The 15,781-nt window shown below is 43.5% G+C and overlaps 1 protein-coding gene across 2 annotated transcripts in view; it reads right to left on the minus strand.

The window, feature by feature from the left end:
- Positions 1-15,781, minus strand: part of PKN2 (protein kinase N2) — a 674,671-nt gene that overhangs the window by 397,650 nt on the left and 261,240 nt on the right. For both annotated transcript variants that reach the window (XM_086953970.1, XM_086953971.1), the window contains exons 7-8: positions 3,805-3,990; positions 3,114-3,223 (exon numbers count right to left, since the gene is read on the minus strand). In XM_086953970.1, coding sequence (XP_086810096.1) covers positions 3,114-3,223; positions 3,805-3,990 — 296 coding nt within the window. The remainder of the gene's footprint in view (positions 1-3,113; positions 3,224-3,804; positions 3,991-15,781) is intronic.

Below are 15,781 nucleotides of genomic sequence, written 5' to 3' on the forward strand. Positions count from 1 at the left end.
CATTCGACGTGTAAAGACACTCTCTAGCACTGTTCTGAAAGGCCGCCAAATGTCCAACTAAGGTCATGACATCTATTGATATAGTGAGGGAATCCATGCCTTTGGCACAGGCCAAAAGCAGAATCTCAATTTTTTTTGCAACCACCAGGACATCCAGTGTATCTGTGGAAGAGTCACAGTGAACAACATGTAACTCATAAGGAATGATATGTTGAGGTTGGTTAGGGCTGGATGCACAAAAGGGCTCTGCTCAGGGAGAAGCTGCTATGGTCAATCAGAATTAGAAAATAGAATAAAGAGTGATGCTGGTTGGGGTCCTCCTTGTTTTCTCATGTAAAAAGCAGTAACACATTGTCAATGTTTATCATCGCTACTTTGAATCTCATCTTTGCCAAGAAGGCTTTCAGTGCCAGCACGGTTGGTTTCAGCTACAAGATATTTAAGCTGAGAGATGAATCAATCGATCCCATAAGCCACTAATGTACAGATCCCTTAAGTATGCACACAACAGATCCTCTGAAGTTTGCATATGGTGGATTGGGCAGGGTGAAGAAGGCTCAACCTGAAAAGGTAGTAGGATGCTCCCACCACCACTAGGCTGGGTCCAAGTTAGCGAGGCAGAGGCAGGTTCATTCAACAATACAAAATCCTACAACTAATTTATTTATTTATTTGAAAAGGAAGAGAGAGCACACCCGGAGTATGGCATGGGGAATAGTCTCTTTGCAGGATGCCAGAAGTCTCAAAAGCCTCATAAGTTCTATGCCTTCTAATAGGTGGTCCCCCATTTGGCTGATGGCATTGCCCTCTATGATTGAGGAAACACTTTGTCCAGGCTGGAGATCAGAATTTCCCCAATTGATACAATCCTCTTGGAAGACACCCAGAATCGTGCATATCATGATGCATTTGATAAACTCTTTTTAAATACTTGTTTTGTGCCATTTTAAACTGATATACAAGCAGGCCGTCGGTCACAGGACACACTTTGCTCCTCTGAAAGCTCTCAGTGATGCAACTTTCAGAATGACTGTTTAATGTCTTATGCCCAAATATTTCTATAGAAAAAACCATCCCTGCCCCAGAATGGATGACACTCAGAGTAGACTCTGGATTTGATGCCCCAAATAGAAAACTATTACTCCTACAACAGCCTTGATGGCTTACACTTAGTTGCCTCATTTATAAAAACGTCTATTCTGCTGCTTAAAGACAGACCATCAACACAATCACAGTTGATCTGACACATGTGGACGACCTGTCTCAGTTAATTTATCCAATTACTTTTCCCCTTCAGATTAACTAACTCACAGCTTCAAAATGAACTTCAGTTTGAAATGGAAAAACATACAAACCATTCACTGTTTACAAATGTATATTAACTCATTTGTTTCGGTAGTACAAGACAAGAACTAACCCTTGAATTCTGTTCAATGTCCAATTCTAAGTTTCTAATTTGATACTTAGGCCACTTTAATTCCATAAGTATATTTCTTCTTGAATAATTTAGATTAATTGGTTTTGAATTGGAGCAAGAGCACCTCAGTAAATTTTAATTATCTTCACCAATTGAATTTGCAGAGGAGGACTTGCTGCTCAAGCAAACAGATATTTTTTTAATGCTTTATCTTAATTCTGGACCTTGATGAATGACAAGGTGACCCTATTTTCCAAACAAGAACAGAAGAAAATACATTTAGACAAAAAACCAAGTTCACCATAGCAATATTATAGTCACTGAGTTTATTCAATTGTGTCTCGGACAGTTGGTATAGGACATCAGTACCTAGACAGAGAATGGCTACAAGTGCAGAGGAATATTTATTTCAAAGACTCTGATAAAAGAATGCTGTATGTATGGTTTCACACATGGCGACACAGCAGTATTTGAAAATATGTAGGCAGTGTAGGATTTGGTGCCAAAGTGGGTGTAAAATATGAATACAAGAATTTTACGAAGCCACTAGATTTGGTGCAAAAACACAAACCCAACAGTTGCTACAGAAAACGTGAGCAGTGACCCGAGCAATCTGGTGGAGGAATGAGTCTACATTTCAACTACAGCAGTCAGAATAGCATGCGGTTTTCCTAAGGTTACACATTAGGCTATGTAGGTTTTAAACATTCAAGGGAGTAGCAGCAGGGGCTGGCAATGAAGGTAATTGGTCAGAAGGTGTTGGAAGCAGTAGTCTGCATAGGTATGTATGCAAGGATTTCTTCGGGTGCCAATGCAGACTCGTGTTTGGAAGCCTGCTCTAGCTGTGTTTGACTGTTGTGGTTCAGTCCCACACCCAGCACAACATTTATGATTTATTCCTAGATTGAGTCACCTTTCAATACCTACATCACAATTGCTGTGGTTGACAGCCCATGCTAATACAACCCTGAATGAGTGAATAAATTGTCCCTATGCTTTCCACTTCTGATCTTGGATGTACACGGTTCCATGGCCACCTCATTAAGAACAAATATGCCATGGGCCATTCATCCATGTGCATAAAGAGAAAAGACAAGAACACTGTCAGAGGCAAGTTATTCCATGCTAAGAACCACAATATTAGCTGCTTGGAGTTTGTTCCCATTTGTAACCTTATCTAAAACCTTTATTTAATTTCTACAAAGCCATAAATTAAGATGAAACGGACTTGTGAAGATTTCTTTAGCCAAAGGCACAGACATTTTTACTGTTCTTTCTTTTCAACTCCTATTTCAAGCTGTGTAATAGCCAATAGAATAGAGAGGTATGCATAAGATCTAAAACAGGATAGTCAAATCGTTCTAAATATAGGCATGCTGGACCTATTGATATAAAATGGACGCACCCCTGAATGTTTTACTACTAGGTCACAGGTGCAGAATCAGCTGAGCATTTCAAAACTCTAAAAAATCCCCTTTCAGCATTACATTTCAATAACTCCAGGCACTACAGAGCAGCAAGTACTTTGATTTAAGAGTACAAATGCGTTATAAATGAGAAAACGAAGTTAAACTACTGGTGAGGCTTTCCTTGCCATGTAAATATGTAAAATTGATGCACTTTTAAGAAACAAGAAATGTAATATTTTAAAAATGTCCGATAATGAAAATGATTCAGTGCCACATATTCTTCTCACCCTGTCCAGCTCCAGTGTAAACTTTTGATCCCATGACTGGTTAGAAATAGGCTTCCAGTTTGTCTGACCAACAACAGTGTTGTCGAGTTTCAACACAGCACAGACCTCATCTGTAAGGAAAATATAACAGCTCAGCTTAAAGGCATAAGAGGATTTAGAAAACAAAATGCTAGTGTTTAACCCTGTGACAGCAAACACTTTGAGTCAGTAGAAATAGTTATTTTAACACGGGATTGGTTTTGAGCAAATCTACTGATGTAAAGTATTTCTGTCCCATTAACTCTACATGAATGAGTTATGTTGTCAGAAGTACAAGGGTATTTGAAATCTCTCTATGCATAATTGTAATGTCTTGTAGTATAGATCACAAGGTTACATTAACTGTGCTGAATCCTATAAGGTCGCAAATTCCTACCTCACACACAAGTACAGCACAAACCACTCCTCAGTAACATCAATTCCTTATTAACATTTAAAATTTTCTTTCAGGAACTCAATTTTTAAAGATTTAAAACCTCACACTTCATAATTTCTGTTCTCGAACAAGCTAGATGGTCCAGCCTTTCACAATTGCCACCCCATATTTTGCTGAACATTTTTTTTTACTTTATAATAGAAATCAAATGACAATAATGCACAGCCAGGAAAGGCAGCGGATTATTGCTCAAAAAATTAACTGAAATTACTGAACTTGAAATATCATCGGCCTTCATGAGGTTTCGACTGCTTCCACTTTTATTCTTGTTAGTTCGACTCATGAATGATGATCTAGATTCACTTGGACTCAAACCGGGAAGAGTAGCGGAGGTGGCTTTTGATCGACCAGGAACATTATCCAGAATATCTCGACAGCCCATAAGCCTAACTTCCAGAGTACCTGTGAAAACATGATGTAAAGGAATGGGGTATAGAAATTATTTGACCAAAACATCAACCAGAGAGAGTTTATTTTCATTAACACTTAGTATAGTGCACAATAAAAAATAAATAATGGAGCTTTCGGTCAGTCATGAACTTGATACGTTGCACAAAAACAAAATATAATTTACTTTTACAGAAATAAAAATGAACAAACGCAATAAAACAAAGAATGCAGCAGGCATATCATTTAGAATATGGGGTGAGGACAGAACATTTCAACAAGTCTAAACTTACAGCTCGGTCTCTTAGGCTGAACTCCGCACCTGAGGACAAAGAGCAATCTCAATTCAAAGCTCTCAGTGAAGGACCAAAGTTATACATAGTCTTGAAATTTTTTTTTTTTTCGTAGCAAATTTGAATTCTCTTCTACTAAGCTTTCTAAACTACATCAGAAAATTGTGAAAATGGCCAGCACAGGATCGCCATACAAATGTGCTTTTTAAAGATCAGTTTCAGCAACTTAATAAACAAAATAACATCCTAACATAAAGTGCCACGCATTGTGGACTTGTTAGAAATACCCAATTGGGTTATTTGAAATTTCCTTCAATATTTCTCCACTGTGAAAACTTCACTGAATGGACAAATTATCAAGCTAGCAAGTTCACCGAGAATGCGAATCACAAAGCCTTCGCTATGCTAAAGTTAGATTTGTGCCTGGAATAATTTGTAATGTACACAAGAGTAAATAACATCTCAGTTATAGGCATAACAACAAGCGTTCCTCTCCAATATGTTTGGGTATTGTATTTAACATAGTGCAACCATGTAAAATCCAAACAAAGTTTAAGAGGGAGCACCCCAGCACATACTCCTCTGCTTGGTAGAGCGACAAGAGCAGCCAGCAAAAGACCATACAAATTAAATGAACATTCACTTAGTTACATTTGGTTATTCAAACAACAAGCTTTTTCCACACTTGTGCCTAATTACACTACAATCCAATCATAAAATATACAAAAAAAAATTATGAACGAGAACCATTCAGTACAACTTTGTCAGGGACTGTGTAGGAAAGGGTGTCATTCATTACATGTATTCATTTGTCAAACAAATTGTGCTGGGCAAGAGGAAACCTGAAAAAAATCATTATCCATAATTCGGCAAGTGTATTATATAAATTATCACTGTATACACACAGTACACATTGTTGGGAAAACTGGCACCAAGCAACAATACTGGAATGCCATAAAAATCTGCATGTAAACTGAGATTAGGCACAAGGGAAAATATTGCTGGTTGCAAAACAAGAACAACCACTGGCAAAGGCAATCGGTCTGGCTTTTGCCGCCAGCCTTCTTGCAATTCTTGTTTTGTCATGGTTTTTTGCAAAACTTTGTTTTGAAATATGCTCGGCCCTCAAATAAAATATTTATTTATATATTTTATTAAAAATACATTTTGGGATCATCCCATAACTTGTAATGAAGTCAGCCATTGGCTGAAGTGGACTGATACATTGTCCCTTAGTGCACGCTGGATTGGGTGAAAGAGAAAAGCTCAATGACACCAACAATAGAGTAATGAATTAAGTCTGGCTGAAACCCCTACAAGGAACAATGTTATACACATACTTTTAGTAAAATCAAAAGGTCTTCGCAAACACAGATCTAAAAAAGTCAATCCGCCACTGGCAGCAAGCCTCTTGTCTTTAATTAAGAAGGAAGGACGGTAAGAAAGAAAGAAAAAAGACTGATAGAAAGAAAAAGGAAATATAGAAAAGGAAAGAAGACAAGTAAAGAAAGAAAGCGTAGAAAATAAGGAATGAAAATGCAAGAATTAAAGAAGGCAAGAGAGAATCGGAGATAAAGAAAAGGAAACAAGTTAAGAAAGGAGAGAGGAGAGAGAAAAACAAACAGAAAAAGAAAGAAAATGGAAATAGGTAAAAAATAAATTATGAAGGCAAAAAAGAATGAAAGTTAGAAAGGGAAAGAAAAAGAAAGAATTAAAGAAAAAAGAATGAAAGAAGGCAAGAAGGCAAGAAAGGAGGAAAAAGAAGGAAAGAAAGAAGAATGGTAGGCAGGAAAGACATTTGGAAAGACAAGCAAGAGAAACAAATAGAGAGAAAATAACTTAGTACAAATCAGTTTCAAATGGACACAATCTGTTCTGGTATGCTGTGAAAAAGCTGTAGTCAGAAAAGCAAAACACTCCAAAAGGAATTTACAACAGTATTGGCAAGAGATGAGAATCGCTAATAAGGGAATGAGAATCAGAAGCGTCCTATTACATCAGGCTTTAAACTCAGACAACACTAAAGTAATTATAAAGTAAAAAAAAAACACTGGCACTGATGGAAATAGATAGTATGTGGATGTGCTCCTTGTGAGAGAGCAAAATGTAGTCACTCAAAGTGAAGTTAACAGTGGCTTATGCAGGCTGACCCACTGCTCCAGGTAATATGCTGCAGTGGGTAAAAGCAAAATGTTAATGAAAACAACAAAGCACTGGATGAAGAGAGGAAGTTGAAAGCGCCTATAAATAAGTGTATTATACATATTTTACTAAAATCAAAAGGTCTTGCCTAACGTCAGGCCTAAAAATGTAATGCTGATTAATTGGCAGAAAGAGCAAAGCCATTCTCTAAAAAAAGTTCGAATTTGCTCAGAAGGCAAACCAGAGCAATAGGGAGGGAGGGATGAGTTTTATATAAAGCGCACTAGACTCAAAGGTATCAGAGTGCTTTATATGAGCACCAGTTGCATTACAGACGGACACATAAATATTGTGTTAGGCACGGGGAGATTAAAGTGATTTGCCCAGAATCACAGGCTGTTGAGCATCCCTGAAGACTCGAACCCGGTTACCCATTTTCAAGGTCGACCGCCCTAGCCTTTAGGAACCATCCTCTAAGCAGTATTCGTTGTTCTACCTGTCCGCAAAAAGTGGTCCAAGTACAACAAACGGAACAGGCAGTTACTAGCTTATGGACAGCTTGTCAACTGCCTCGGGCTTTTTTATCCCCTATCATTGATGTGTGGGAGCAGACTTGAAAAATGTCATTGATTTACAGCATGATCTATTTCACACACAAATAGCAATAGAGAAAATACAAAGTCCTAAATAACAGTCAAACATTGACATGCATTGTGTGGTTTACAAATAAAATTCCCTCTCTATGATTATAGACCACTGAAAATTACGTCACAAAGTTACACAGATTTTCATTGAAACAGGTGCCTACCTATCTGTGTCCAGGTAGTTATATCAAGTTATGAAAATAAATATTCCTTGCAAAAAAACAAGGACTTCCAACAGAGGAGGACCACACACACACCTAATAAAAAGAAAACAGTAACGGGGGAAACGTGTAATGCTGTTTAGCAAGTTATTCCATTTAGCATTCGAATGAATGCCCCGGCAAAAAGGTCAGTCTGTAGCAGCGAACCGTTCCGTCACCAGCACAGCCCACCCGAGGCTCGTGACGGAACGATTCCGTCACGAGCATGGGAGGGTTAAAATAATAATTCGACCTTTACCTTGTAGTCTTGCCTCCCGTGTTTATCGCTATTGCTATATCAACACTAAACCTCGCCAGTGAATAGAACGGAGAATCAATTATTTATGGATGGGCGTGCATACAGATTGTGTCTTTCTTTTAACTAGATAGATATTAAGTATTCCAAGAGAGGGACATGGGTATCAGAAACAAGCATTGGCATAGCCAATAGGTCTCGCCTTTGAGACCTTATAAGTATTTAGGTATAGATATTGACTTTGCCTAAGTCTTTAAACAGTGCTGTACAGAAGTCTGCAGCATGCTGAAAAGTTATAGTAAAGAAGTGTCAAAAGCATTTTTGTTAACTTATATATGACCAAGAAAGCATTATGTACAACTGAACGACCATATTAAAAAAGTATTAATAATAAATATTGTCGAGTTTGCTTTGTCCTTTTAATTCTGGTAACTTCCATCTACCTGTCCCAATGGTTGCTTTTTATGTTTTTTTTGTTATGAGGGGCATAATAACAGGAGGGTGAAGGTCAGTCAGTGAGAGAGTAAGTCAGTGAGAGTCAGTCCGTGAGAGTGAGATTCAGTGAGAGTGATAGTCAGTGAGAGTGAGGCCGCAGCGTCCAGGAGTGCTGTTTGTTGCTTGGGCTCACTTGAATTACTCTGGATATTATTGGACTTCAGCGGGGGCAGAGTGGAGATAGCCTGATACTGAAGAGGACACTGAGGGCTGGTTGTTTCTCCACAAGAAGCCTCATCTTGATTGCTGGACTCAAAGTCCCAGAAGGATCTGGGCTGCCCACACCTGTATCGGGGTTGTCACCGCCTCCAGCACCGGCGCTCGTAAAAAACCTCGCCGCACCCACTTCGCGGGTGCCGCAGCGTCCAGGAGTGCTATTTGTTGCTTGGGCTCACTTGAATTACTCTGGATATTATCGGACTACAGCGGGGGCCCACACCTGTACCGGGGCTTGTCACCGCCTCAAACACCAACGCTATATAACACTCGTCTACTTCCGCTGCGCGGGAGCATCCCGGGAGAAGCCTGGGTCAAGGGCGGGCCTGTTTGTGCCCGTTCGTGAACGGCTCGAGGACGGAACGGGGCCACTCCCTTCCATCGACTTGCCAAGGTTAGTTTATATCCGCTACTGGGGCCTCTCTACGGTTTCGCTACCTGAACTTCGGCTGTCTGCTGCCTGAGGGTTTCTTCATTGGATCATTCTCTGTAGTAACATTATACCTATTGCCAGAACATGTCTTCAAAGGCTGTGAAGGGAGGGAAAATGGCCCCGACTGGTACTATTATGGGAACGTTGGACCAATTCATCGTACGGGCTTCATCAATTGTAGCCCGTGAAATCGATCGTACAGAGAAAAGGCTGTCACTGGATCCTGCTTTAAATAAAAGGTCCTCAATAGGACCGCTGGCTAGGGTGGTGTCTCAGATTACTATTCCAGGCTCTGACGCTCTTAAGTGAAGGTGCTGGGGAGAACCACGGTACCCACTATGTTCTCATACATGCAGCCCATGGTGAGTCTGTCCATTATGCCCCACCCAAGGTAATATGCAGGATGTACGAACTAGCTCCACAGAACGCAGTAATTTGCTTGACCCCATGGAGAGTACTGTAAGGGCCCGTCCCACGCGAGGTGTAAAATCTGTACAACCAACACCGGTGACCAAAAGGAAGCGCGGGGGTGCAGTCCATAAGGGAAGAAAAGCTAAAATTAAGAAGACAAATGCTCTAGTTGAAACTCCTGGAGTTATATCCACATCTTTAAATAATAGTACTGAGGTTCTGTCCCCAATGGCAGCTGTGACGGACCCAGTGATGCCACCCAGGATGGACACTCCATTGGATTGGCCACAGGAAATGTGGGACAAACTTGAGCAGCTTTTTTATAGGTCTTGCATTCCAATCTATAACAGACTGGACTCTATCGAAAAGAGACTTACAACCCTTGAAGCTGCAGGGGCTAAGGCCAAAGACATTGGTGGGTCTGTGGTTAGTACAAGGTGTGGACATGGGACTGTGGGAGTTTGAGGTTATCCCAAATTCTAACCCTCCAATGCAGTCAACGCAGGTCGCGGTACCGAGAAGTAACACCGCCATTACTGCTAATGATTCAACCCCTCAGACCAGTTGGGATGGTATCAATGGAGTGCGGCTACCGGGTGGTAAAGGATCAGGGGTGGGTGGATCTAATTTGGGGACCCAACACCCAGGCTGTAGTAAAAGGGTGTCCGATGACCCATCGCTAGACTGTCTTCCATGTATAGACCTTCCCCCGACCTCTGCTTCATATGTGTGTATCTTGACGGGGGTTCCTTCACTAAGACCAGGCCAACAAGAGGATTATCCAGACTTGAAAAATAAGTGTATTCATTGGCTCAACACAAATCCGTCTCTACCCCCTAGGGTATCGGCTGAAATCCTATTTGCAAGAAGGGTGGATTGGGTTGGGTCAAGATGTAAAATTATAAAGGGGGATAGTATGATCATTAATTTCAGGGATACTAGAGTTGTTGAGCACATTTGTAGCTGGGATTATTATGGTATGGACTGCCTTATCAAACCATTCCCGCTAACCTATTTCTATCCAGTCACTTCCCTAGGTCCCTTGAATGCCCAGGTAGGAAGGAGTGGGTCTGTCCAAAGGCCTGGGGGTGGTTTTGGTGTCTGTACAGGGAATAGGTATGATGCTCTATCTGGCCTAGAGGAGTGTGACTGACATCAAATCACTCCTAGTCACCAAATCCCAGTATGTGTTCAGAAAGTTGTTAACCCCCTTCACTTTGGTCAACATTTGGGCGATCTGGTTGACGCTGTTTCTGGTTTAATCAATACCCCGCCAGGCTGGATTATAGTGAACACAGCCCCTGTTGATGGTAGTTCAAGATCCCCTGGTGGAATTGGGGCTAATGGATTGTTACCGACTTCGGGGCTGACTGAGTTCTGATCCATCCCCTGCCAAGGATGACTGTTCCGCGGTAGTGGATCGTGGTATTTATAGGGTTCATAGGGTTAGTAGTGTGACACTACTATCCTGGAACATCGCAGGGCTGGGCTCCAAGCTAGTACTTCCCGAATGGTCAGTCTTCATGGAAGCCCATGATATAGGTCTCCTTCAAGAGACTTGGGCAGTAGAGCCCGTGTTTCGACTAGGGTATCTTACTTTTCACGTTCCTGCGGTAAAACAAGCAAAGGGCCGAGCAATGGGGGGGTTTAATGGTTTGGGTACGGCAGACACTGCGGTGCAAATTATCCCAAATACCCAATAATAAAATGGATATCCTTGGGATAAAAATCATCCCAGAGCAGGGTCCTACCTTGTGTATTTTTAACGTCTATGCAAGAGGCCTTATTGATGGGAGACGTTCGGAGGTTGTAACGGACCTGGAGGAGTTGTTGGATGGTATGCAGAGGAACACTGGTACGATAGTCGTGGGGGATTTTAACACTACGTTCGAACCACTAGGGCTTGAGGATGAGTGCCTCACGGAAGATGAAGCCGCAAAATGGGGCATACCTACCCTGGAGATTGAGCCAATTAAGAAATGGTCAGAGGCGGCCATCCAAATGAAGGGGATGTGTGTAGGCCAGCAGCCGAGAGCCCTAAATGGGCGAACATTGTCTGATAAGCGGGGGGCCGACACTTAAAGTGATCATGACCCACTTATTGTTACATTGACTGGGCTGTTTGGAGAAGCCTTACCTACTAGGGTAGGGCCAGGGGGTAGGTAGCTGGCACTAACTAATGACATGCGACATCTGAAATGAAGAAACGTTTCTGAACTTCCAGAAATATTATTAGCCATGAACAAGGAGGTAGACAGGGTATTGGAAATGTGGGGAACTGGTGAGGGAAGCCAGACCTTGCTGTCCCAGGTTACGGAGATGCACACTACGCTCTTCGATCGGCTAAAACGAATAGTTTCTTACCTGTCGGTGTAGTTTTGCAGCTTGGAGATCTTTCTGGATTCACTATGCTGTGCATTATTCCGCGGTCTTGTGGTTGGGTCCGGAATCGTAGTCTTTTCTTTTTTTTTTTTTCGTAGCCCAGGATGGCGTCGACTTCCTACCTTTTGGTGTATTTCCAGTGACGTCGGCACGCTTCCTGCGGAAGCACCCACTCTTGGGCGCCATCTTCGGATTCTTTTTTCTCGTGTTTGTTCTGATACCGAAGTAATGGCAATGTTCTAGTAAGTCATTCACCGCTTTAACATTCAAGGTTTGTTTGTTCAAGTAGTTGTCCATGTTTTCAACCCCCTTCCTCTGCAGCATGATCTTTCTGGCGGAGGAGGGTGGGTTCGCTAGTGAATCCAGAAAGATCTTCAAGCTGCAAAACTACACCGACAGGTAAGAAACTATTCGTTTTGCAGCGTGAATCTTTCTGGATTCACTATACTGTGCATAGACTTAGTAGCGGTTTCTCATTTTTGTGGCAGTTGGGTGGAAGATGAGCGTTGGTTATTTAATATGTGTTGAAGCACCTTTTGTCCGACTTGTGCTTCCTTGTTCATCTGTATATCCACGCAGTAGTGCTTCGTGAACGTGTGCACTGAAGCCCATGTTGCCGCCAGGCATATGTCCTGAATGGGTGTGTTGGCCAGGAAATATTGTAGCTCCCTTTTTCCTGGTAGAGTGGGCCTGTGTCCCCCCTGCCAGTTCTTCCCCTGCCTGTTTGTGGCAGAATTGTATCGTCTGTGCGATCCATCTCAAAATTGTTCCTTTAGTTACTGGTTTCCCCATGAATCTCTTTGCGTAGGAAATAAAGAATTGCTTTGTTTTCCTGTGATCCTTTGTCCTTTCAATGTAGTGCATGACAGCCCTTCTGGCGTCTAGGGTGTGAAGAGCTTGTTCAGCACCTGTTGTTGGTTTCTGGAAGAAACCTGGTATTTGTATAGTTTGATTCATGTGGAACCCTGACACCACCTTCGGCATGAAGTGTGGGTCTGTTCTCATTACCACCCTATCATTGTGAATTTGGATGTAGGGTTCCTGTAACGTTAATGCCTGCAGTTCGCTTACCCTGTGCAGCGAGTTGATTGCTACCAGGAAAGCTGTTTTCATTGTTAGCCTCTCTAGGGATGCTTTGTGAATTGGTTCGAAAGGATGTTTCATCAGTTCTGTTAGTACAAGGTTAAGGTTCCATGCAGGTGGTGGCACCCTCTTTGGAGGCGCAATCCTCTTTGCTCCTTCTAGGAATCTTTTAACCACTTGTGAGGTGAAGAAACTCTTACACATCTCCCTCTTGTGTAAGCGACTATTGCTGCTAAGTGAACTCTCAAGGAGGATGAGCTTAGTTTCTTGTCTAGTAGGTGCGCGAGGTATCTAAGCACTGTTGAGTCTCTTTGCATCTTGTTGTGCAGCTTCTCTCTCCTGCACCATAGAGTGAATCTCTTCCATTTTGATACATAGCACTTTCGCGTGCTGGGCCTCCGTGCCTCCCGAAGTACCCTCAGGGTGCTCTCTGGTAGTTTCAGATGCACAAATTCTATGTCCTCAGGAGCCACGCTACCAGGCTCAGGCTCTCTGGCTCTGGGTGTAGCACCTGCCCGTTTTGCATGGTGAGCAGGTCTTTTCTCCTTCCGAATCTGTGGGGTGCGCTCTGTGCCATCTCCATGATCTGCGAATACCATGTCTGCTTTGGCCCACTGTGGTGCGACCAGTATCAGTGTCATGTTGCTCGCTCTGCACTTGCTGAGGTCCTTGCGAATCAGTGGTATCGGAGGAATGGCGTAAGCAAATGTCCTCAGCCATAGGGCATTCCCCAGGGAACCCTCCCCGGGCCGCCTGGATGCGAAGCTTCGGCATTTTGGCGTGTTGCAAATAAGGTCTACCGACGGTGTCCCCCACCTGTCAAACAGCCTGTGCATTGAGCTCCCATTCGTGGGTTGCCGATGTCTGTCTGCTGAGCCAATCTGCTTCTACATTGTCCTTTCCTGGCAGATGAATGGCTAGCAGGTCTATGTTGAGAGGGATGGCCCAAGTCCATATCTCCTGCGCCAGCTTCGAGAGCGTGGCCGATTGTGTTCCACCCTGCTTGTTGATGTAGAACATCGCTGTAGTGTTGTCCGTCTGGATCAACACCCTCTGGTTGTACAGTACAGTTTTGTCTGAAAGGCTTTTATAGCAAGGAAAACTGTCTTCAACTCCAGGAAATTGAGGTGCTTTATCGCATCTGCTGCTGTCCACAGACCCCTCACTGAGTTTCTCCATGTGAGCTCCCCATCCCTTCTGGGATGCATCTGTGGTGATGGTCACCGTTGGCGGCGTTAGAGGCTTTCCCCTGGTCAGGTTCTCCATGTTCCACCACGCCATTTCTTTCTGCACTGTGTGTGTTACAACCACTAGATCCTCCCAACGCCCTGTTGCTTGTGACCATTGCCCTTGTAACCACTCCTGCAAGGGTCTCATGTGCAGCCGCACATTTGGCACTAGGTAAATGGATGATGCCATCATGCCCATGATCTTGCTCGCTGTTCTCACTGTCCGAGCTTGCCCACTCTGGTAGAGTTTCGTCTCCTTCACCAGTGCAACTGATCTCCTCTCGCTTGGGAACACCCCGGTCTGTACGGTGTCGATCTGAGCTCCCAGGAAGATCTTTATTTGTTCTGGTTCCATTGAGGATTTCCCCCAGTGTATGGAGAATCCCAGGTCCATCAGTGTTCTTGTCACTCTCTGTGCATGCTCCTTGCATATCTGGTATGACCTTGCTTTTATTAGCCAGTCGTCCAGGTAAGGGTATACGTGTATTCCCTCCCTTCTTAGGGGTGCTGCGACTGTTGCTAGGCACTTTGTGAAGACCCTTGGCGCCGACTTTAGTCCGAACGCTAGGGTTGTGAACTGATAGTGGTGATCCCCTATGGCGAATCTGAGCAGATGTTTGTGACTTCTGTTCATTGGTATGTGCAGGTAGGCATCCTTTAGGTGACCATGAAGTCTCCTTTTTGCAATTTAGGGAGCACCTCTTACAGGGATGTCATTTTGAACTTTTGCGTTCTTATGAATTTGTTTAAGAACCTTAGGTCCAGGATAGGTCTCATTGTTTTGTCTACCTTTGGCACCAGGAAGTACGTAGAATACACCCCTCTGTTCCTTTCTCTGTAAGGTACTGGTTCTATGGCTTGTTTTTGCAGGAGCTCTCCCACTTCCTTTTGGAGTAGCTGCAGCTCTTTCTTTGCTAGTTGCTTTCTCTTTGGCTTTCTGCTTGTTGGTGTCTTTTCCAGTTCTATGCAGTATCCGAACTGCATGATGTTTAGAACCCATTTGTCTGAAGTTATTTTCTTCCTCTCCTGGAAGTAATGTTTTAGTCTTCCTCCCACTGGTCTCACATGCCCGCAGGTACTTAGTGTGCCTGACCCCTGCGAGCTGTTCTCGTGCCTCACCCTGGGAGTTCTTATTTGGGTGGGCACATGTTGCCTGACCAAGTCACTTGGTGGGGGGTTGTTGACCTCCCCTCCTATTCTGGCCCCGTCCATTGCCTCTCCCGCGAAAGGACTGGCCCCTCTGCTGGTATTGACAGGACTGCTTTTGCTGGCCTTGCTGTGTTTGGGTCTCCATCTGGTGGGATTGTTGGAACGCCTGGTGCGATGTTCCTGGCTGGTTCCCACCCCTGCCGTTGGGCCTTCATGATGGGATGCCCCTTTTTGTCCCTCTGAACTGCAATGCCCCCATGGACCTTGCTGTTTCATTGTCCTTCTTTAGTTGGCTGAGCTTTTCGTCTACTGGGGCCCCGAACAAGGTCTGTCCGTTGAACGGGGTGTTAAGTATGCTGTGTTGTACCTCTGGCTTTAAGCCTGACACCCTGAGCCAGACTTGTCTTCTTTCAGTGATGCCCATCATCATGAGCCTACTGGAGGTGTCCACTCCGTCCAGAGCTATCTTGATGCAAGAGTTTGCCACATTCTTCCCCTCTTCGACTAGGTTTTCAGCTCTCTCTCTGAATTCCTGAGGCATGTTTTTCATTAACTTGCCCAGTTCCTCCATGATTTGGTACTGATGTCTGTTTAGTAGTGCGTTGGAATTAGCCATTCGCCAGTGCATCGCAGCATTCCTTTCAATTCTTCTCCCTACCACGTCCATCCTCTTGCTCTCCTTGTCTGGAGGTGGTCCTGAGGTAGTAGACACATTAGCCCTCTTCCTTGCTGTGGCAGCAATGATTGAGTCTGCTGAGACCGTGCCCTGGATATAGGCTGGGTCCTTGGATGAATGTTTGTACTTCTTTTCAGTCCTTGGGGTGACTGCCTTGCAAGTAGCCGGCTCCCTGAAAGCTTCTTTGCCTTGTGCCA

The sequence above is a fragment of the Lissotriton vulgaris genome, chromosome 1_1, assembly GCF_964263255.1.
Source record: "Lissotriton vulgaris chromosome 1_1, aLisVul1.2, whole genome shotgun sequence".
NCBI lineage: Eukaryota > Metazoa > Chordata > Amphibia > Caudata > Salamandridae > Lissotriton > Lissotriton vulgaris.